Source organism: Bufo bufo, chromosome 5 (genome assembly GCF_905171765.1).
Source record: "Bufo bufo chromosome 5, aBufBuf1.1, whole genome shotgun sequence".
Lineage (NCBI taxonomy): Eukaryota > Metazoa > Chordata > Amphibia > Anura > Bufonidae > Bufo > Bufo bufo.
The window spans coordinates 249,561,183-249,585,139 of NC_053393.1; the positions used below are offsets into that span (position 1 = coordinate 249,561,183).

Genomic DNA, 23,957 nt, shown 5'->3' on the forward strand with positions numbered 1-23,957 from the left:
CTGCAGTGTGCAGACCGAAAAGGAGGTCAGGGAGGAGGACTGGGTGGAAGACGATGCAGGGGACGATGAGGTCCTAGACCCCACATGGAATGAAGGTCGTGCCACTGACTTTCAGAGTTCGGAGGAAGAGGCAGTGGTGAGATGGAGCCAACAGCGTAGGACTCAAAATAAAAAATAACACAAATCAGTGTTGGCTTCCTATTCCTCCTTCACCGCCGCGTCCACCTTCACCGCCGCATCCACCTACACCGCCACATCAACGTACACCGCCACATCCACCCATCCACCGCCTCCTCAACCTCCTACTCCTAGATCCAGATTGTTATTTTTAATTTTTCTGTATTTTATGTTATTTTAAGTCATTTCCCTATTTGTTTGCAGAACAGTTGCCATGCTCTTAAGCACATTTTGATGCCTTTTGCAGCCTTCTAGCCCTTTCCAGGACTATTTTAGAGCCATTTTAGTGCCCAAAAGTTCGGGTCCCCATTGACTTCAATGGGGTTCGGGTTTGGGGTCAAGTTCGGGTCCCGAACCCGAACTTTTTTTTCAAGTTCGGCCGAACTCGTCGAACCCGAACATCCAGGTGTCCGCTCAACTCTACCTGTAAAAGGAAAAAGAAATGCTTTTTTTTTTTTACCAGCAAAGAAACATTAAAACTAATTTGTGTGAAGGACTCCTAAGGCCTCTGTCAGATGAGCGACACGGATTGTGTCAGGATCTGTTCAGGGAAAAACTGATGGATTTGCACACAATATCAATCAGTTTGTGGGTTTTTTTCTGCAATTGTGTTGCATGTGTTTTTTTTTTCCACACGTGTGAAGAATAACTACTAGTGTTGATCGAGCACCAAAGTGCTCGGGTGCTCTGGCCGAACACATCGGTATGCTCTACCGAGCACCCGAGCACAATGGAAGTCAATGGGAGAACCCCAGGCACCCCCTGCTCGGAATAACTACTAGTGTTGATCGAGCACCAAAGTGTTCGGGTGCTCTGGCCGAACACATCGGTATGTTCATGTTCTCTACCGAGCACAATGGAAGTCAATGGGAGAGCCCCAGGCCCCCCCTGCTCGGAAGAGAAGATGGTGTCTGGTTCACAAAAAAAGTTAGAAATTGATGGAAACCCCATCAAAATGATTTGGAAACAGCATTAAGAGGATAGCTGGACACGTCTTGGACTCCTATTATCTACCACATACAATAGACAACGACACAAAGGCTATATGCCTTTGATGCTCGGGTCTTCCATTGACTTTCATTGTATTAAACTGTACTCGAGCACCCGCAGTATTCGGCTGAGCACTCCTAAGTGCCGAGCATAGCGATGCTCGAGCCGAACAGCAGTTCGGCCGAGCATGCTCACTCAAAACAAATTGCTACACATCTCCAAGCAACACTACAACTCCTAGCAACTATCAGTGAGAAATGCATGTTATCTGGATGCCTTCTGTTTTTCCAGCAAGCCCTATTAACTTGTATGGAGGCAGAGCTGTGTAAAACACATAATATACAACATGCATTTTTTTTTTCCCTGAACGCGGAGATGTGTAAAAAACAACGCCCTTGTATACAGAACCATTGAAATGGGTCAGGATTCAGTCTGGATGCAATGCATTTGCTACATGCATCGCATTCGGACAGAAAACTTGCCTGTGTGAAAGGACCCTAAACATCAGTTTATTCTGGGATTTTTCAAGTTCTAAAGAAAAGTCTACTGGAAAAGCGGTATTCCTAGAGCATGCTACATTTTGAAAAAACTCCTAAACCACTAACTGCTGCTTTAAACACCAAAAACATAAAAAATTGCATGAAATCGCCCTTTATAAAGTTAGTTAAAAATGTATAAACTTTAACTTATTTCTAATTAGTAAGTAATAAAATATAGATTATATATAGATGTTGTGTGTGTGTGGGGGGGGGGAGTTTAGTTTTTTCCAGCATGTAATTACATTAGTGTTTTGGGTTTTCTTTGTCTGTGCATATTCACCTCGTTTCTATTTCAACATTTTATTTCAGGTTACTCACTGGCACAGCCCATATTTTTTTGCGTACTTTCCAACTGCATCATCATACCCAGCAATGCTGGCTGACATGTTGTGCGGGGCATTAGGATGCATTGGCTTTTCTTGGGTGAGTTTGCCGACTGCTCTCATTAACATAAATATGCTTTGTATCCATAGCTATTAAAACAAGATGCAGAGGGCATGTGATGTGAGATAAGCATCTAAGCAGATCTCAGTAGAAATTTGGAAGAGTGGGTGTTCCTGGACAGATGATGCTATATTCTTTTTACCCTATTTAAAATTTAAGAGATCTATTCTACTATTTTTCTAATTATTTTGTTTATTTCTAATCATGTCAAGGCTGCAAGTCCAGCATGCACAGAGCTTGAAACGGTAATGTTAGACTGGTTGGCAAAGGCAATTGGTTTGCCAGAACAGTTTCTAGCTGGCACGAATGGTGAAGGAGGAGGAGTAATTCAGGTAAGACCCTACCTTTGTAACAATTGGGACCTTTAGGCCCCCTTCACTTATGAATCTGGTCTTGTGGGTTTCTTTTTAATGTTGGTTTTATTTTTTTAGAGCATTTTTAGTGGGGTTTTTTTCTCTCTTTATATCTGTATAAATTGTGTTTTAAGGCATTATAGGGGAGTGTATGAAAAATCACCTGTGAAAAAAATGGCACTGCTATAGCGGGAATAAAAAAAAAAATCTGCACTTTCAAGGTGTATAAGCTGTAAATGGCCAGTCTGCAATAAATGGGCACTGGCCTTGTGCATTCTGTATCACGGATGCAGACCCATTGATTTGAATGGGTCCACATCCACCAGATTCGACCGAAGATAGAACTTCACCAATGTTGCGGCACGGATCAAAGAGCTTCTGTGGGCTTTCGGGTCCGTGCCTCCACACAACAAAAAGATAGAACATGTCCTATCTTTGGCCGTATGTTGTGGATTGTGGACCCATTCAAGTCAATGGGCCCACATCCAGAAGCAGAGTGCACACGGCCAGTGCCCATGCATTACAGACCGCAATTTGTAGTCTGCTGCACGGACACTGAGCAAGTACGCTTGTGCGGTACACTAACCTACCTAAACCTGATATTTTTGTTTCAGTCTGTGGTACTAGCTTAACTCCTGGGCGGCAGCACATCCACTGCCGGCCTAAATCTACGCCAGCTCCCTTGCTGGCAGAGATTTAGATCATTTTCTAGGCCTAAAATAGGCGTAGAAAATGATAAATGAGACAGGCCGTCCCCTTCCCTGCCACCCTTGTTTTTTATTTATTTTTTTGTGTGTGAGCCGGGAAAACTCAAATTCGGCCGCAAATCCAATTTGCGACCGAATCTGCAAGAGATATGCAAAAAATTGTGAATATCAGTACTAATAGTCGGATTTTAATGTAATTGAATTTCCAATAAAAACAAACCTTTTATTTGCTAGACTGATTATCAGTAAATGTCTGACACCGGAATAACTGACATTTAGGAAAACAAGCGTGTCTTCAGAGTGATGTTATGTGTTGTAAACCATTTTATATTATTGATTTTCTATCTCCGCTGAAGTTACAAGAGGGAGAAAATCCCAACCGCTGTGACTGGAAAAGGCTAAAAGCAGATTACTGAGCCGAGCTGTAATTGCTCTGTTGGTAAACTATTGCCTGTGAAAATTGCCATGTAATTGCATTTGAAAACCTGCATCTTTCTGAGGCATCATTATCAGCGCGGTGTCTGAGGCAGCACTTGAAATGAGATGAAAAAGCACTCCATGGAAGCGAACATTTTACAGCTGCTGTCTTTACCATAGCAACTGCAATTAACTCTTTCATTCCTTTGAAATACTGAAATTTATTGGTAATGCAAAATCTTTTTGAAGTGTCATCAAACGGAGCAGTTCATTTATCCATAGTGCCATGAGAACAACACCTTAGAAAAGGAAAGAAAACTATACTGGACAATTACAGTATGTCTCCTCATAGCCAACCATGTATTACAAAAAACATGGTGCACATCAATGTCAGTGAATCCGGAATGTCATGTCTTGTATTATCTGGAGCCCAAAACTAAATCCATTTTAGCTTCAACCACTGCCCAAGACCAGAGATCTGTGTAGCAGTGCAGACATTGAACTGGATGGGGTCAGTGTGACTCGCAAGTTGCTGAATCCAACACTGGATGTTTGCAATTCTGAGGTTGCAGTCACTGCAACATGCGAGTTGGGTTATTTCTCCATACTCCTTCTATACATGGAAAAATGGCTGAAAAACACGTTTCACCGGTGTTAAAAGCGATGTCCCCTTATTATATTGATGACTAAGGGCTCATTCAGATGGCCGTATGCTGTCCGCAAAAATGCGGATCCATTTTTTAGCTGACAGTTCAGCATGTCACAAAAAAACGGATTGCATTCCGCATTTTTGCGGACCCGTAGACTTCAATGGGGCCACATCCTGATTTTCACTGACACGTATAGGAGGTGTTTTATGTTTTGCGCAGCTGTATAAAGGAAGAAAAGGGCCCCGTAGAAAATTAACAGGTCTGCATCTAATCCGCAAGATAACATATAAGCATTTTTACGGACAGCATACGGCCATCTAAATGAGCTCTTATCCTCAGGACAGGTCATCAATATCATATTGGCAGGAGTGCTGGGGCTGGGAGCTATCTCGAGATTAGGTCATTAATATAAAAGACAACCCCTTTAAGAAAGAAATGCCACAGAAAAAATAGAACAAATTTGTGGGTAGAAGCCTATTTAGTTGCCTCCCTTTCGTTAAGGGCTCATGCACACGAACTTATTTTCTTTCTGCTTCCGTTCTGTGTTTTTTTTTTTGCGACCATATACGGAACCATTCACTTCAATGGGTCCTCTAAAACAATGAAAGGTACTCCGTGTGCATTCTGTTTCCGTATTTACGTTCTGCAAAAAAGTAGTGCATGTCCTATTGTCGGCAAATCATGGTCCGAGGCCCCATTCAAGTCAATAGGTCCGCAAAAAATACAGAACGCACACGGAACACATCCGTATGTCATCCGTATTTTGCGGATCCATACTGTAGAAATGCTATGCCCAGCCCATATTGCTCATGTGTTTGGTGATTATTAAGTTACTGTTTCCGATCCGCAAAAAACGGATCGCATACAGAAACCATACGGTTATGTTTTGTGGAATAACTGAACGGAAGAGGACTTCAAAAAAACCTCAGATACGGCACAACGGATCCTTCAAAAATGGACCGCAAAATAACAACTGTCGTGTGCAAGAGCCGTAAAGAGGCTTTTCAGCGGCTACAGTGCACATTATGCAATTCTGTGTCCAAACAGGCAGAAAATAGTCTAAAGCCACCTTTTCAGCCATCTAAAATCTAAGTTGCCAGTTTGGCGTTTTATTGGATTGGTATACGTTGGCACTCTATATCATTGTACAAAGTATAGTAGATAATGCATTTCTACACATAGCAAAATAAAGCATGTTTCTTTGTTCGAAATAGGAGCCTACTGACTACATATGCCACCATATGCTTAATCTTCCATGGGGGGCTTACACTGAACCGAGCCTTATCTATCTATATAATAGGCACACACAAGATGGCACCTTTCAAATAATTATCATTCAATTTGTAATGTTGCTATTAACAGGTTATCTTTTAAAGCAGCATAGGCAAAGCAAACATAAAAAAACATGAACATGCAAAGACTATTTGGGCTGTTTCAGGGATTTATCAATGGGTTGCTTGCAGTAACATTAACAGCTGTTTTGTCCTAGATGTTGTGAGGAGTCATGATAATAGTCTTTCATTAAATATGTCAAATCCTCTTATGCTGTCGTCAGTAGACATTAGATTATCACGGAGATGATGTCAGTGCTTGATAAAGCTAATACTAATATCCGCAGAGACAATGCTCTCCGTTTTCTATTCCCACTGCAGCACAGAATTTATTAGAAAGGTAAATATGTAAAAAGCGGTTTTGTTTCCAATTTCAGTCTGTGGTTATCGTGCTTAATTTGAAGGATAGCTTTGTTTTTGGGCAATATTTTACACAAATTCCTTCATAACTAGGGATGGAACCTACAGAGAAATATAATGGAAAGATTTTCATCTGTTCTATGTTTTGGACCCACTCCTGGTTTTGGCTTACTTAGGGCACATACACCAAAAAGTTTTTTGTTTTTTTTCTCCAGATCTAACCTGCAATTATTATTATTTTTTTGCATGTCGGCTGCTGTCTAGTGTTGGGCGAGCACCAAAGTGCTCGAGTAGAACACTTTGTGATGCTCGGGTGTTCTACAGAGCACAATAAAAGTCAATGGGAGAACCCCAGGCACTCCCAGCTCTGAAGATGATAGGGTGTCGGGACTCTAGTTCGGCTTAGGAGTACCTGCTCTGACTCCATATATAGCTATATCCATATATGGAGACAGTGCTTGGGGACACCCCAGTGTATTTAAATATAATTTCTGGAAAGTTTCTGCCAGGATTTGAACTCCCAACATTGTACATTAGAGGCAAGGACCTTATCCACTCAGCTATAAAGCTGAATGCTAAACTGTGCCAGAAAAACCTCATAGTAGTTTCTGATATAGTGAGTATTCCTATTCAGCAGAAGACTTATTTTATATTTCTGTGCAGGTTAACATGTAGCTGTATAGTGTAGTGGTTAACATCCTTGCCTCTAATGTACAATGTTGGGAGTTTAAATCCTAGCAGAAACTTTTCAGAAATAGAGATTTAAATTTATATATATTTTAGTAATTGTAAAAATTGTATGGCACAAAATAAATGTATAATTACAAAAAAAATAAAAAATGAATAAGATATATAATCATACTTCTGATATATATGAATGAGTAATATGTGGGAAACTACTACTGATGTTTTTAGCCATAATATATTTACTTATATTATAATATATTATATATTCTAAATATAATATATGTAAATATATTATGGCTAAAAACTTATATATGTATATATAATATATGTGTGTGTGTATATATATATATATATATATATAGAGAGAGAGAGAGAGAGAGAGAGAGAGAGCTGAGACCCAGTCTAAAACCTTCCCGGACACCTGATGTACCTGTGTGCCAAATTTGGTGAAGATCAGTCTAGTCGTTTGGTCGCGCATAAAGACTAGATGCGGGGGCTAGAGATGCGGGGGCTAGAGATCACTGCAGCAGTTGCTTTTCCTTACAGAAAATCATTGTTCCTGGGCAGAAAATCGCTATTTATACAGACCAATTGGATGCACAGAAACAAAGGTTTTTGGTCCCTGCAGAAAGACACTATCACCTGATGAATGGCCATTTGCTTGTTTTATTGGGTGTTTGGGAGCACCTTTCTGGGTATGGACAAATGTTCAGTTTTTTATGCAGTTTTTGAAGCCAAAACAAGGAGTATGTTCAAAAAAGAAGTTGTATCTCTTTTATACTTTCTCTCCTCTTATGATCCACTTCTGATTTTTGGCTTCAAAAACTGCATAAAAAAGAAACCCTGAATGTGTGTCAGCACCCTTATACCTGCCAATTAACGGGAAGAAGTGTTTCTACAAACGCCCATCCCTGATTGGCCTGATTATGGGACCGTGTAAAAGGAACATTAGTGTGGATCTAAAGTATTGGATAAAAAAATGAAAAATTTTCACCTTTCTAGTGAAAGCACTTGTGAATACTGCCCAGCTGGCTACAATCTTTGTCCACTTTGTAATTGACTTATTTAGCTAAATCCTGAACAGTCAGGTAAATCCAATGCATCAGGTTAATTAACATCAAAGTGCACACACAGTATTCATTGTAAACCAAGCAAGATGTTGCTCAGTTCCAGAAAATAAATTAAATTGTTAATGCAGACCCAGAATATGACATCTATATACCATTACAAAAATACAAGAAATGAGACTAATTTCACAGCCCATGAGTTACCTTTAAAGGGAACCTGTCCCCATGAAAATGCAGTGCAATCTGCAGGCAGCATGTTACAGACTGATATAGTTTTATGGGAAAAGATTCAGGAAAAGATGTAACTTTAAATCTCTGCCCATTCTGTGCTTAGGAGTAATGTGGGCGGTCCTACGCGGTGACTGATCGCTATCTCTGTATGCCTAGTCATTCATTTCATTAATCTGCTGGTTGCTGCACTAGGATCCAAGTAAAAATTGGTTATTTTCCTCTGGCCTTTTTGCCAATTATGTTGTCGTTTAAGTGATATTTATTTTATCATTTTTGTTTTCTTTATTGCGTTATTCTCCCCGAAGAGGGGGGCACTTTTGGAAAAAAATTATAACTTACGTTTCTTTCTAAGGGCACTGCAAGTGAAGCAACATTAATGGCTCTTCTAGCAGCCAGGACCAAGGTTACAAGGAAACTCCAGGCTGAAAACCCTGACTTAACTGAAGCAGAAATTATTGGTCGTATGGTAGCTTATTCTTCAGACCAGGTATACATTATGGAAGAGAATGCTGTGAGATCATAAGTACATAATATGGTAAAGGACATGAATGTTGCCATGAATGTAAATTGGAGAATCCTGCATTTCTCTTCATACAGAACTGGGTTATTCTTTGCCGTTTTCATCCAGACATGTTTGAGGCATCTATTAGAAGCCACTTTCACCATATCAGTTAATTAGCACTCGCAACACTATGAATGCAATCATTGTAAATTTCATTAAGTGATTGCTGGATAATTGTATCATTAGAAAATCCATTTCCATTCGACGTAATGTCTAGAGGCATATTGTTTAACAGGAGCAGGTGTAGCCAATAGGATTTTTATTAAATGTCTTACAGTGATATTCCACATGTAGCTGCGGCGCAGTTACTGCACTTTGCTGGGCCACCTCTGTACTGTTCAGTTGAAAAAGGGAAGGACAAGCAATTGCTCAGATGCATGTGTGTAATGGCACCCTAAGGCCCCTTTCACACAGGCGAGTATTCCGCGCGGATGCGATGCGTGAGTTGAACACATTGCACTCGCACTAAATACTGACCCATTCATTTCTATGGGGCTGTTCACATGAGCGGTGATTTTCACGCATCACTTGTGCGTTGCGTGGAAATCGCAGCATGCTCTATATTGTGCGTTTTTCACGCAACGCAGGCCCCATAGAAGTTAATGGGGTTGCGTGAAAATCGCAAGCATCCGCAAGCAAGTGCGGATGCGGTGCGATTTTGACGCACGGTTGCTAGGAGATGATCGGGATGGAGACCCGATCATTATTATTTTCCCTTATAACATGGTTATAAGGGAAAATAATAGCATTCTGAATACAGAATGCATAGTAAAATAGCGCTGGAGGGGTTAAAAAAAAAATATATAATTTAACTCACCTTAGTCCACTTGATCGCGATGCCCGGCATCTTCTTCTGTCTCCTTTACTGAACAGGACCTGTGGTGAGCATTCATTACAGGTCAAGGACCTGTGGTGACGTCACTCCGGTCATCACATGATCCATCACATGATCTTTTACCATGGTGATGGATCATGTGATGACCGGAGTGACGTCACCACAGGTCCTTGACCTGTAATGAATGCTCACCACAGGTCCTGTTCAGTAAAGGAGACAGAAGGAGATGCCGGGCATCGCGATCAAGTGGACTAAGGTGAGTTAAATTATTAATTATTAATTTTTTTAACCCCTCCAGCGCTATTTTACTATGCATTCTGTATTCAGAATGCTATTATTTTCCCTTATAACTATGTTATAAGGGGAAATAATACAATCTACAGAACACCTAACCCAAGCCCGAACAGAAGTTCGGGTTTGGGTACCAAACATGCGCGATTTTTCTCACGCGAGTGCAAAACGCATTACAATGTTTTGCACTCGCGCAGAAAAATCACGGGTGTTCCCGTGTGAAAGAGGCCTTAAGGACGTGTGAATGGACCCTAAGGCCCCTGTCACACGAGCGTGACAGATTAGGTCCGGATGCGTTCAGGGTGCGTTCAGTGAAACTCGCACTATTTTGCAAGCAAGTTCAGTCAGTTTTGTCTGCGATTGCGTTCAGTTGTTCAGTTTTTTCCACGCGGGTGCAATGCGTTTTGATGCGTTTTTCACGCGCGTGATAAAAAACTGAAGGTTTACAAACAACATCTCTTAGCAACCGTCAGTGAAAAACGCATCGCACCCGCACTTGCTTGCGGATGCAATGCATTTTTCACGCAGCCCCATTCACTTCTATGGGGCCAGGGCTGCGTGAAAAACGCTGAATATAGAACATGCTGCGATTTTCACGCAACGCAGAACTGATGCGGGAAAAACAACGCTCATGTACACAGACCCATTGAAATGAATGGGTCAGGATTCAGTGCGGGTGCTATGCGTTCACGTCACGCATTGCACCCACGTGGAAAACTCACTCGTGTGAAAGGGGCCTAAGTCTATGCAAGACACTGCTCTGTGTAGATTTTTTTTCAAAATGTTCATTGCTACCACACCTCATTTCTAAGGCTTGATTTAAGGTTTAATAGAATTCATAAGTGATCTACAAATATGCACAGCATATTCCAAAGTAACTGAACGTTTCTCGAGAATGCACTTTCTTTTCATGTAGATTTCAGTTTCTTTTCTGTAATTATTCAAATTAAAAGAAATGTGCTTCTAAAATGTCAGCAGCTTATTAAAGTCTATTTCACTGACCCTGGACAAATATAAGAGCTATGATGTTGGGATGAAGGAGAGTACATTAGGTCCTGTAGACTTCCTGTGTAATAACCAGTAGGATTAAGCTGGGTATATTTACACTGCTTTAGGCCATAAAAGGCATGAGTTTTATCTCCTGAAAGGGCAGCTGCCTTGTGCATCCTCCTAGCCACAGGGCACTGGAGGAAATTGGTCTTCGTACAGATAATCTGATAAGAGATGGGATATGACAGCTCTTACTGACTGCAGCATGTCAAGGGATACTGACTCATATTAGAAATGAGTTACTCTTTAGGGGTCGAGCACCATTACCTATTCCAGTGAATGAAGATCAAGCAAATATTTTTCAGTACTTCCAAATATAGGGAAATAAAAGTGCGTTAATGTGAAGCTATCTCTAGATTCTAGGGCAGTAAACCACCAGCAAGTAAATGTGCCCCTCTAAATCTCCCTGTTCTAGCATTCTCTCAAAATAAGTTGTAATATAGCATGCTTTGTATGTAAATTACCAGAGTCCTGAATCATCTGGAGTATGTGTATTGTGCAGACGAAGCCAAAGGCCAGTCCCCTTCATTTGACTTCACTGCACAACCACTGGCTGCCACCAGACTCATGACTGTTCTCTGGTAATTTACATAAAGAGCAGACTGCATTTTAACTTTTACATACAGCTGTATGATAGAAGGGAGTCGTCTGGTGTCAATACATTGAGAAATGGGGTGGTCAAAAGGAGTGCCATATTTATGAAGTCAGCTAAAGTGGTTGAGGTGGAGGGAGACTTTTTTTTTTATTACAATTTAAAAAAATAAATAAATCTTCCATGTAATAGAATAAGTAAATCCATCAGAAATCGGGAGCATTGCACTTTGCGTTGTCATGCGTATAGGAAAATGGGTGGGGCAGGAGGGCCCATACTTAGTTTTGCTATAGGGCCCTATGAGATGTGTACTCCCCTGATTACGAAGCCATTTTTATCACCGCATTTTTCACTGCACCTGTTAGGCCTCTTTCACACGAGTGATACGGAATATGTCAGTCTGTAAAGTAAGTTTTCCATCACAGGATCACAAAACCACAGCAAAAAGCTTTAGTTTTCTCCCCATTCATTTCCAATGGAGACAAAACTGAACAAACTTGAACGGAATGCATCAGAATGCACTCTGTTTTATTGTGTCCCCATAAAGCACAAAAAAAAACTAAAAGCAGCGTTTTTGTATGCATAATGGGATAATAAGCAAGACTGATATGGGATGAAACACAATGTTGGGGTCCATTCACACGTCCGCAAAATGGGTCCCCATCAGTTCTGCAATTTTGCGTAATAGGTGCGGACCCATTCATTTTCAATGGGGCCGCAAAAGATGCGGACAGCACACTGTTCAGCGGCCCCGCAATAAAATAGAACATGTGCGGTCTGCAAAATGCGAAACACACATGGCCAGTGTCCATTTTTTGCGGATCCGCAATTTGCGGACTGCAAAACAGTTGCGGATGTGTGAATGGACCCTAAGTCAATGGTGCTGGATCCATTTTTTAGACACGAAAAATAAACGTATCTGGCGCCCATTGACTTGCAATAGTTTTAGTGCTGGATCCGTCTTGTTCATTTTGGAGATAATACAATCAGATCCATTCTGAACGGATGCAGACGGTTGTATTATTGACCAGATGCGTTTTTGCTAATCCCCCCTGACGGATCCAGCAAAAACGCACATGTGAAAGTAGCCTTAATCAGTTTTTTTCTGAGATTGAGTTCAGTGCTTTAGCCTTTTCCATCAGGATTGCATCCATTTTACATCAGTTTTTCATGTGCATGAAGAAAAACTGAAGAATAACAATTCAGTATCTCCTGGCAGCCATTAGTGAAAAATTAATTGCATCTGGATGCCTTCCATCTTCCACGCAGCCCAATTGATTTCTAAGGCCTCTTTCACACGGGCGTGTCCGGATTAGGTCCGGATGCGTCCCGGTGCATTGCGACAAACCCGTGCGAGTAGGAACGCAATTGCAGTCAGTTTTGACTGCGATTGCGTTCCGATGTTCAGTTTTTATCGCGCGGGTGCAATTTGTTTTGCACGCGCGTGATAAAAAAACCGACTGTGGTATCCAGACCCAAACTTCTTCACAGAAGTTCAGGTTTGGGTTAGTTGTAGTGTAGATTGTATTATTTCCCCTTATAACATGGTTATAAGGGAAAATAATAGCATTCTTAATACAGAATGCATAGTACAATAGGGCTGGAGGGGTTAATTTTAAAAAAAAAATAATTAACTCACCATAATCCACTTATTCACGCAGCCCGCATCTCTTCTGTCTTCATCTGTGAGCAATAGGACCTTTGATGACGTCACTGCGTTCATCACATGGTCCATCACATGATCCATCACCATGGTGATGGATCATGTGATGAGCATAGTGACGTCATCAAAGGTCCTTTTCCTCACAGATGAAGACAGAAGAGATGCCGGCTGCGCGAACAAGTGGATTAAGGTGAGTTAAATATTATTTTTATTTTTTTAACCCCTCCAGCCCTATTTTACTATGCATTCTGTATTCAGAATGCTATTATTTTTCCTTATAACCATGTTATAAGGGGAAATAATAATGATCGGGTCCCCATCCCGATCGTCACCTAGCAACCGTGCGTGAAAATCGCACCGCATCCGCACTTGCTTGCGGATGCTTGCGATTTTCACGCAACCCCATTCATTTCTATGGGGCCTGCGTTACATGAAAAACGCACAAAGAGGAGCATGCTGCGATTTTCACGCAACGCAAAAGTGATGCGTGAAAATCACCGCTCGTGTGCACAGCCCCATAGAAATGAATGGGTCCGGATTCAGTGCGGGTGCAATGCGTTCAACTGACGCATTGCACCCGCGTGGAATACTCGCCCGTGTGCAAGGGGCCTAAGGGGCAAGGGCTGCATGAAAAACTGACAATATACAAAATCTTGAGATTTTTCTTGAACACAAAGATGATTGGTGAAACACAGCGCTCATGTACACATACCTATTGAATTGAATGGGTCAGGATTCGGTCTGGATGCTGTCCGTTCGCAAAATGAAATGCATCCAGATGGAAAACGCGCATGTATAATATTAGTGTAAAGGTTCACTTGATACAAGTTCTAGTGATTATGGAGGTCCTGATAAGCAATATGTAGCTATATCTATCCTATAAACTTGGCAAGGATCAAATCATGTTTTAGTATTAACAGAACCTGTTTCTTTAAACATTTGAAAATTTAAATCCGTCTGTTTCACTGCAGGCTCATTCATCTGTGGAAAGGGCTGGACTAATTAGTGGGGTAAGAATGAAGAAGATTCCATCAGATGAGAACTTCACAGCTCGTGGAGAGGCTCTCAAGAAAGCTTTAGAGGAAGACAAGGCAGAAGGTCGTGTACCAGTGTTTGTAAGTTTATTTCTTATTCCCAAATCTAAATAGCTATTACATCATAAAATTACATAATAAATTAATATAACTATGCACAGGATTATAAAATATTCAGTTCACATATGGATTTGAATTCTGGCTGTCCACATACTTATGGCCAGGTACATAAGCTTTTACTTATTTTTATTTGTATTGGACATGCCATATGTATACAGCTGGCGATATACCGTACTAACTACTAATAAATGTTCACTAAAATAACATTAAATAATATAGTATACAATAATTTTGATTATATCATTATTATTTCATACTCACATTTAAAGGGGTTGTCCGGGTTCACAGCCGAACCCAGACGTATCCCCATTTTCACCCCCATTTCGCGCTCTGATGTTCTCCTTTGCCCTGTGCTGAATCGCGTATGGAAAGGGATTTTAGATCTGGTGACGTACTGGGCTCTCCATGGGGAAAGCTAGGCAGAAGCTGGACTCGGTGATGTCACTGCCACTAATGGGCGGTCTTAACGCTGCCCTAGCCTGTAAAATGGCTAGGGCAGTGCAGAAGCCTTCCCATCAGTGCTGGTGACTTGACCAACACTGCTAGATGGAAGCCTCTGCTTAGCAGTGTAAATATAAACAAACAGCGCAGGGCAAGAGCATTGGAGCATGAAATGCTCATATCAGGGGGGCTGCCTGGGTGAAATTGTGGGTATGTCCGGGTTCAGCTCTGAACCTAGGCCAACCCCTTTAAAGAAAATATGATACTCTTAAAACATGCAGATAAATGGTAGTTGTCACTGGTGATAGCAGCCAGAAGAGTGGGGGAGCAGTCCTCTAATGAATATAGAGGACTCACAACTATGATTCCTTTGTATTCTTTGGAAGGTAAACCCAGGCAACTGCTTTAAAAGTAAATTTACTGTGTAAACGGATATTTCCCAAATGACAAACAATCCTTTGCTTGCAAGAGGGGCAGTTTGTCATAATTTAATAACCTCCTGTCAAAATGTTACATGGGAAATGCACTCAAAATTAATGTTTTGGACATAACATAAAGATATCAGTGGTTTTCCAAAATAACGGAGCACCCCAAGCCCTTTGAATACTCATGAATACCTGACACATTGGGGAGATTTGTGACTTTGTAATTGCCATTTGCGCAAACAATTTTGACAATAATGCAGTTTCTATGGCACTTTCAACACTTTCTGAAACTGGGGAAGTGGTGAGGGCTTCAGAAGCATAATTTATGCCAGTTTTCTGTTAAGAGCAGGCATAGATTTCATTCTAGGCATACAGACTGCTGGAGGAGGCACTCTATTTGTGAAGAGGTGTGTGCTCGCCTATTGCTTTGAAGGGCCCTTTGCTTGGCCTGCATCAGAGTTTTCCAGTGACAGTAGTAATAAATAGATTTGAAGGCTCCAAGGAGTACCACAGTCCCTATTCTTTAGAAAACCGTCTTGGTGGAAGCTTTATGTGAACTACTTTCATATATGTATGTAAGAAGATCCATTTCTTCCTTAAATTTAATGTGGCTAATTAAAGAACTTGAAATATCTAAATTCTAAAGATTTTTTATTTATTTAAGGGCCACTCATTGCATAACTAGTCAAATTACGATTGGATATAAAGCCACACACAGACTAGTAAAAATAGTCACTTAAACAAGAAGATGATTCATCAATTAATGTTAAGACAAAGCAAGGATCTTCAAGTTGTGTTCCCCAAAGTCACATACATACTGTATTTTATAACTTTCCCATTGTTAAAGATGCCCTCAATCAGGGATAATTACGTTTGCTCTACTGCGCCAAATTAGTAGTAATTAGTGTTGCCTGAGCATCGCAATGCGCAGCATATCGCTGTGTTCGGCTGAATACCACGTGTGCTCGAGCATGATGCTCGAGTCTCCTCCCTGCGGTTTCTCGAAACATATCCCAATTTGCCTGAGCTACTGGTGAAGGTGTGCCATGTGTGTGCCCATTTCCACAAGTCATCGACAGCTGCCACCGGTCTGTCAACGCTGCAGCAGCACTTGCAATTGCCAGCTCACCGACTGTTGTGGCATTTTGGCCAACACCGATTTACTGGTTGTTCACCCTTCTCGACCCCCGCTTCAAAGAGAACTTATCTATCATTCCTGTGGTGGAGAGGACTGGCAAAATGGTACAATACCAGAAGGTCCTTGTGGAAAAATTGCTCCAAAAATTTCCAGTTGACAACGCTGGCAGCAGAGTACGTAGTTCCTTGGGCAACCGAGGAGGGGAGACTAGGGTAACACACAGCAGTTCCAACAGAGGCAAGGCAACACTCTCCAAGGCCTGGGACAGTTTAATGACACCCTGCCAGCAACCTCACCCTGATGCGTGGCCTAGTGTCACAAGGAAAGAAAAGTTTTGGAAGATGAAGGAGTCTGATATCGCCATTTGCTCCTTTGTCTCGTTCTCACAACCAAAAACGACCGCCAGAAGTACAATCGGGAAATCCTTGGTGTAGTGTGCGTCGATGTGTGCGCAATTCCTCCAAAATAACGTTACAGAGACGTTCTCAAGTAGGATCCAATAATGTGCCTGCTTCCAACAGCTAGGCAGGTTTATTTATACCAGAAGATGGAAGGCGGTCTTACAATCATGACCAATGGGGAGACAGGTGATTGGCTGGAAGGCGGTCTTACAATCATGACCAATGGGGAGACAGGTGATTGGCTGGAAGGCGGTCTTACAATCATGACCAATGGGGAGACAGGTTATGGTATGAAGTGATTGGCTGGCGAAGATGTGAATGATCATAAGTTTGCGCGTTCGCACACTTATTATCGCCCTTTTCGTTGCCGCGCTTATCCTCACGGATGAAGAAACCTTTGTTCGACGGTACCCATCCCTCCCGCCTCAGCCGGTGCCATGACACTGGTATGCTGCAGTAATACCAGGCCTGGCACAAATCAGCTACAGGTCGGGACGACCAGACCATCGTGCGAAAGTTTCTGCGCGATGCGAACAAATCTGCGCATCTCCATAGAATAGATAGCAACCATATGGCGAACTATAATTTTTCCACAACAGTTCCCCCCTTTTTTCGCCATATGTCGTCATTTCAGTGGCTCCCTAACACTACAATCACTCAAACCAGACCTCTAAAGGGAATAAACATGTAAAGGGGAACATGCTACACTACAGATGAACTAACAAGAAGTACCTGGCCTAGCATTCTTGGGCCTCTTCAGCTGCTTGACCGGGACGTCCGGCAAGGGTGGTGACAGTGAAAAGTCTCTAAAGTGTCTCTAATAAAGAAAGCCTTTAAAAGGAAGGGTGATTCTCCATGACGGTTCCTTAAAATGCGGTGGTTCTTCTTGGGTCGGTCCTCCTGGAGTAAGAATCCGGTTGCTCCGGGCGATGGTTCTCTGCGATCATAACGTGGTCCTCTGAACTGCTCCTCGTGACTCGATTCATCAAGCAGCAGGTCATTCTCACCGCCACATAGAAAAGAAATAGAAAGCACAGCAGTAACATACACTCCTATTACCTTAAGCCACGATCCTATAGAAAACAACATATCACCGAAGCCCCCCAGACCTTTAAAGGGGTTCCAACCTTCATCTGCAATCACACGTGCTTTCCCCTGTAATGCCTTAACTCTATCTAGATGGGCCTGAACCTTGTCACCAGTATCTTCCACCCAGGTGCAGCAATCCTCCCCCCCGATGAATTCACAAAAACCCCCCTTTTCAGCTAAAAGATAGTAGAGCCATCTTCTCCTGGAGGAAAAGTTTTTAACTGTCGCTGTTTGGAGGGGACTTCTCTCATGGCTTCGACTGTCTTGTTGAACATCTTATCCACTATGGTAGAAAATTTGTTCAGCCGCTTCATAGGTTCTATACCCCATCCGGTCCATGCCGGAAACCAGGCCCAAGCATGGTCCCCTGCAGAGAACAGCTCCCTCCTAGTCCTTCTTCCCATACTCACCCTCCTCTGCACTATCAGATCCTCGTGACCATCAGCAATGTAGGAGGCGGGGACTAACCTGACTAAGGGGCATGACCCTCTAGCATTCGTGGGAATGACTCTGTAAGCAGCCTGCCCACACAAGAAGTAATAGAGCCCACTTAGAGAGACACAAAGATCATTAGGGTTCCGGTTACGGGAGTTGAACAACATCTGGATGGATAAAGGGATTGCTGCACCGTCCTGAATGTCACACCCTCCCCCCCAGCAGATATAGTCATGTCTGGTGGTTAGGTTGTTACGGTCAGGGATTCTATGGTCGATCTGGACAGTGATCCCAGATTGGTATTCGGTCCGACCCATGGACTTAGCTCCAAATCCAGAGCTGATATTAAAACAAATCTGGGGTCGCCCTAGTTGACCGGATACCCACACGGGTCTACTAAGCCTACTACAAGTCTCAGAGCTGAAATCAAGACCATAAGTGACGTTACCATCTAAGAATGTATGGTTGAACTCTATGGATAGGTGACGCTTCACAGATTTACCTAAAGGGTTGATTTTCCTCATGCCCACCCTGATGTCATAAAGGGCATGAACTGCCGCCATGGCCGGGAGGCTCTGACCCGGAGGTGGTTTGGAGCACACCCAGCAGTTGGATCTATTTGCCGTCTTTGCTAACTGCAAATGCATTCTGAATAACAAATTCGGATGTGACTCCTCATAACATTTTCCAAAGTACATTAGACAGAAAGAATAAAGGAATACGAGGTACCTGATTATTGCGCTTTGTGGTCCAGTAGCTTCTTGCAATGGCTGGCGTGGATCCACCCGTCACGTTCCTCGACCTTGAGGGAGGTTGGTGTTGTAAGTAGAACCTGGTACGGCCCGGTATATCCCGCCTCTAGTCCTGTCCTCGGATGTTTCTTTAGCACAACCCCAATCACCTGGTTGACTAGCACTAGTTATTGAGTCTGGGTCCGGGAGAGACCTCGGGTGGACATCGGGTGATTACCCGTGGGGCTGCCTGGGGGCATCCCTGATGGAATAAATGGTTACAGCGGAACATTCAGGCCATGGATCGGCCGTGATTTTTACCTTCTTTGCAAAAATCTGACCCAAGTACCGTCAAAGAAAAGGCAGTCGTGATGGTTCTCAACGTAATTCCCTACTAGGTTAGAAAATTGATTGACAGTTGAGAGGTTAGAATGGTTAGTAAAAAGTTTGAAGAATGTTGTTTTCTGCACCACTCTCCTCCCTTCTCATCTTCCTTAAAACCAGGATGAAGAGAAGCTGGATTCAACATGGTGCATCGTCTCAAGGTTAGATGGAGAGATGAGGGAGGGATGAGAGAGTAAGAGAGAAAGAAAGAGAGAGAGAGAGAAGCGACCCTGTCAGTAGCGACAACTGTCACTTGGAAAATAGAAATTGAAAGAAAAAAGTATGTTAAGATCGAATATAGAACTGCAGAGAAATACCCAAACAAAAATAGACAAAAATATGCAAAAGGAAAAAACTGGAAAAAAAAACTTGATTACAACAATAAAAACCTAAAAATGTCAAATGGATTAGTAAAAGAAAACCTGTAAAAAGGAGAGCAAAAAAAAACAACGTAGAAAACTTCAGTTACAGGAAGTCTTGCTATATACATTGAGATTCAGTAAAAAGTAAATTTTAACTTAAAAACAGATACTGAAATACAAAAAAAAACAAAAACCTTTGGAACACATACAATTGTATAGGACTGAATTAACACATCAATGTCTTGGAGGGTTCACCTGAAACCGTAAAAACTGGAAGGAGAATTTGTACCCCCCCCCCCCCCCAGTCATTGAAATGCTAATTTGCCCACCCCCAAACCAACTTCAGATTCCAGGAACCAATCTCTTTGCTCTCTGAGCTTCACATTTTCCCATTTTAACCATTCATATTGGGATTTAAAATCTGCTTCCTTGATCCATGACCTCGGCTGTCCCTGGTTTTATTGGACGCCATAGTTTTAGTTGGACAGGAGTACATGACAGTGTTAGTTCGCACTGTCTGGGACTTTTGAATGCCCTGTTGCTGGAGCTCGATGGATTCATGCAGCCACAGTTCTGCCTTCTGGAGGGAACCATGGCTTTGGAGTCTAGTGGGGAATTCACGGACAAACTTTTCCCAAATCCAGACCTCAAAGGTCCCTTCTTTGGGGATGGTCCACTCTGAACCTACAGTCCATTGGTGCCAATCTTTGAGGGGCTTAGCAACTCCTCCTCCATAGATGGATTTCATGTGCTGCTTGGCTGTCCTATACTCAGAAGTGGTACCCTTCTGTTCCCTAGATTTTCCTACACCCATGCTCGAGCCTTCTAAAAGTAGGTGCGTCCACCTATAGTGTCCTGCGACACACGCCTGGACGGCTGCTACTCCTTCTTTGATCGCCTCTGAGTTGCCCTAGGATTTCTGGCACCGACACACGGACTCTGTTCACCCTAGTTAGACCTCAGGAAAAGGAGTTGCAGCGTGAGGAAAAGGGCTCTCGCCGACACACAGCGGCCCTCAGAGTCTCCTAATGAGATATACCAGCCTCGGTTTTGGCTCTGAATAGTGACCTGACCACAGGATAGGGCTTCCAATTGACCTGGAGTGGAATGTGCACACAGGAAACACACAGTACTCCTGTGGAAAAAGGGGCGGACAGAGAACACACAGTACCTTCTGTGGGGACGAGGGGTGCACAGGAAATACACAGTACTCCCGTGGGGGAAGGATCAACAGAGAACACACAGTACCAGCTGTTGGAAAAGGGGGTCATCACAGAGAACACACAGTACTTCTGTGGGGACGAGGGGCGCACAGGAAACACACAGTACTCCTGTGGGGAAAGGGGTTACTCACACAGCTATTGGTATGCCCAGGTGATACATACCACCTTGTCCCAAAAAAAACTCATCAACTCACTTTCCTTTGCCGATATGATTCTATACAGTCAAGCTGAACAGCACACAAAGCCGTTTTTGCAGTGACTGATCAAAAACCTCTCGCTCAGCAGCAACCCTTGAATTCAGACAGTAGTTCCCACACAATATCACGAGACCCCCAGTAAAGAAAGGTCTCCCAACCAAATCTACAGAGAAGAGAAAGAGAGAGAGAGAAAAAGAGAGGGAAAGAGAAAGAGAGAAAAAGAGAGGGAAAAAGAGCGGAAGAGAGAGAGTGAGAGAGAAAAATATGTTCCGGAACAGTTTTTAACAATACAACAGTTAGGGCACAACCAAACTAATCACAGACATAAAAAAAAACCTGTTTAGATACTGATGGCAATATCTGCCTGCTGTAGTGTTAAACTATAACCACCTGACCTTACACACACAGCCCTGTGTTGGATCTCTCACCATAGATCCTTTGTCCCAGCAGGGCACTGAAAAGCCCTTTACGGTTGAGAAACCCCCACAGCAGTTATGCAAATATGCAAAAACAAGTATCTGGGCAGCTATTATTGGAAAAACATCAACCACATACACCAAAAGGTTCTTTCAGTAGATTTTTTTTTCCTGATATCAGCAGATTGAAGTACACAGATTTCAATTCACAAAGAGCAAAACTTTTGTAAAAATGAGAGTAAGGAAAAGGATTTTCTTACCTTATGCCGGCCTTTTTTGCTTTTTGATAATGAAGCTGTGTCTCCTTTAAGTTCTGCTGATAGCGGGGGGGGGAAATTAGCTCCCTAACTGTGCTCGCCAACTGATATCGCCGTTTACTCCTTTGTCTCGTTCTCTCACAACCGAAAACGACCGCCAGAAGTACAATCGGGAAATCCTTGGTGTAGTGTGCGTCGATGTGTGCGCAATTCCTCCAAAATAACGTCACAGAGACGTTCTCAAGTAGGATCCAATAATGTGCCTGCTTCCAACAGCTAGGCAAGGTTTATTTATACCAGAAGATGGAAGGCGGTCTTACAATCATGACCAATGGGGAGACAGGTGATTGGCTGGAAGGCGGTCTTACAATCATGACCAGTGGAGAGACAGGTGATTGGCGCGAAGGCGGTCTTACAAATATGACCAATGGGGAGACAGGTTATGGTATGAAGTGATTGGCTGGCGAAGATGTGAATGATCGCGCGAACATCGCGCCCTTTTCGTTGCCGCGCTTATCCTCGCGGATGAAGAAACCTTTGTTCGACGGTCCCCATCCCTCCCGCCTCAGCTGGCGCCATGACACTGGTATCCTGCAGTAATACCAGGCCGGGCACAAATCAGCTACAGGTCGGGATGACCAGACCATCATACGAAAGTTTCTGCGCGATGCGAACGCGAAAGAATCTGCGCATCTCCATAGGATAGATGGCGACCATAAGGCGAACAAAAAAATTTCCACAACAAGTACATAGCAGACTGTGTCAGCGTCCTCAGTGATCCTTCTGTGCCTTACAACTATTGGGTGTCCAAGCTGGACATGTGGCACCCCTTGGAGGTGCTGGCCTACCCTGCCACTAGCGTTTTGTCAGAGCGGGTATTTAGTGCTGCTGGGGGGAATAATAACTGATAAGCGCATCCGCCTATCAAGTGAAAATGCTGACAGGACAATTTCTGACCTTTTTCATGTGAACCAGACACCCTCCCCTCTTCAGAGCAGGGGGTGCCTGGTTTAATGCTCGGGTTCTCCCATTGACTTCCATTGTGTTCGGTAGAGCGCCCGAGCATCCTGAGGTGTTCTACCCGAGCACTTTGGTGCTCAATCAACACTAGTAGTAATCCTAGGATTTTACATGCATAGAAGAAATAACACTGACACCAGGCAAATGTCAAAGCATTTCTCATTACAGGAAGTTAAGAAGTTTTTATATCATCAGGGAAGGTGTTCCTCTACTGAGGCTCATGCCATTGTTTCATTGGCTAGAATACAAAAATAAGAAAAGAGATAACACTTGGCATCTGTGCATTGTGCATTATTTTACAAACTTTGGTATACAAACTATGTAAACATCTAAGTGCAAGCGCCATCTTGTAATGGCTTCATACTAACAGCAGCACAGCATACCTCATGACACATCAGGGAGGAGGGTCCTCTTGGATTAGGTGAAGTCTTTGTGATTTCAGTCCCACTTGAGAGAATAAGGCGTTGTCTGAGAGCTGGAGGGTATAGGGCCATCTTAGTTAATCAAGAATGATATCCACATCTCAATCACCGTGCATCTTAAACATTCAAATAAAAACCTCAAAACAGACTGGATAAAAATCAATGTACTCTATTATGTTTCATGCATCTTACACCCAATAGATGTTACATTATTAAAATCTCACTTGGTGTTTTGCAGTTATGTGCCACCTTGGGAACAACAACATCATGTGCTTTTGACAACCTAATGGAACTAGGGCCTATTTGTAAGTATCAAGACAAATGGATTACTACATTTTGGTGGGAACTTATCAAGCACTGCACAATTCTGTCTTTAAAACATTGTAAAATAGGGCTTTTGTAATCTGTTATGCTTATTTGTGGAAAAATATGCAACTTTTTTGATTTTACATTACTCTTGCCACTTTTAAAAAGCAGGCCTGGTTAGTTATGTTAATTGGGTGTATGCCAGATTTAGGCAATTAAAAAGTCGTACAAATGTTGCAGTCTTACTCCAGTAGGGGGTGGCATTAAATCTGGAGTAATATCTCTAGACCTATGTAAAGAGGTGCCAAATGTATGAAACAGTGAGAGACATTTATCCAAACTGACGTACCCATTTTTATTTATTTTGTATTCATTTTTTACCACCATTTCAAGTAAAAATGGATTTGTTACCACAAAGAAATTCTGCTTCATGGCAAATTTAATTTTCCCTGAAATTCAGAACGAACTGCGCTTCGGATACTTTGATTCGCTCATTCCTACACTGACCAATAATATAAACGCAACACTTTTGTTTTTGGTCCCATTTTGTATGAGTTGAACTAAAAGATCTGAAACATTTTCTACATACACAAAAGACCCATTACTCTCA

General features: G+C 42.5%; 1 protein-coding gene across 2 annotated transcripts in view; it reads left to right on the forward strand.

Moving 5' to 3' along the window:
* Positions 1 to 23,957, forward strand: part of LOC121002046 (aromatic-L-amino-acid decarboxylase-like) — a 320,554-nt gene that overhangs the window by 80,941 nt on the left and 215,656 nt on the right. For both annotated transcript variants that reach the window (XM_040433347.1, XM_040433346.1), the window contains exons 3-7: positions 2,016 to 2,129; positions 2,363 to 2,482; positions 8,306 to 8,440; positions 13,918 to 14,061; positions 23,280 to 23,346. In XM_040433347.1, the coding sequence (XP_040289281.1) occupies positions 2,016 to 2,129; positions 2,363 to 2,482; positions 8,306 to 8,440; positions 13,918 to 14,061; positions 23,280 to 23,346 (580 nt within the window). The remainder of the gene's footprint in view (positions 1 to 2,015; positions 2,130 to 2,362; positions 2,483 to 8,305; positions 8,441 to 13,917; positions 14,062 to 23,279; positions 23,347 to 23,957) is intronic.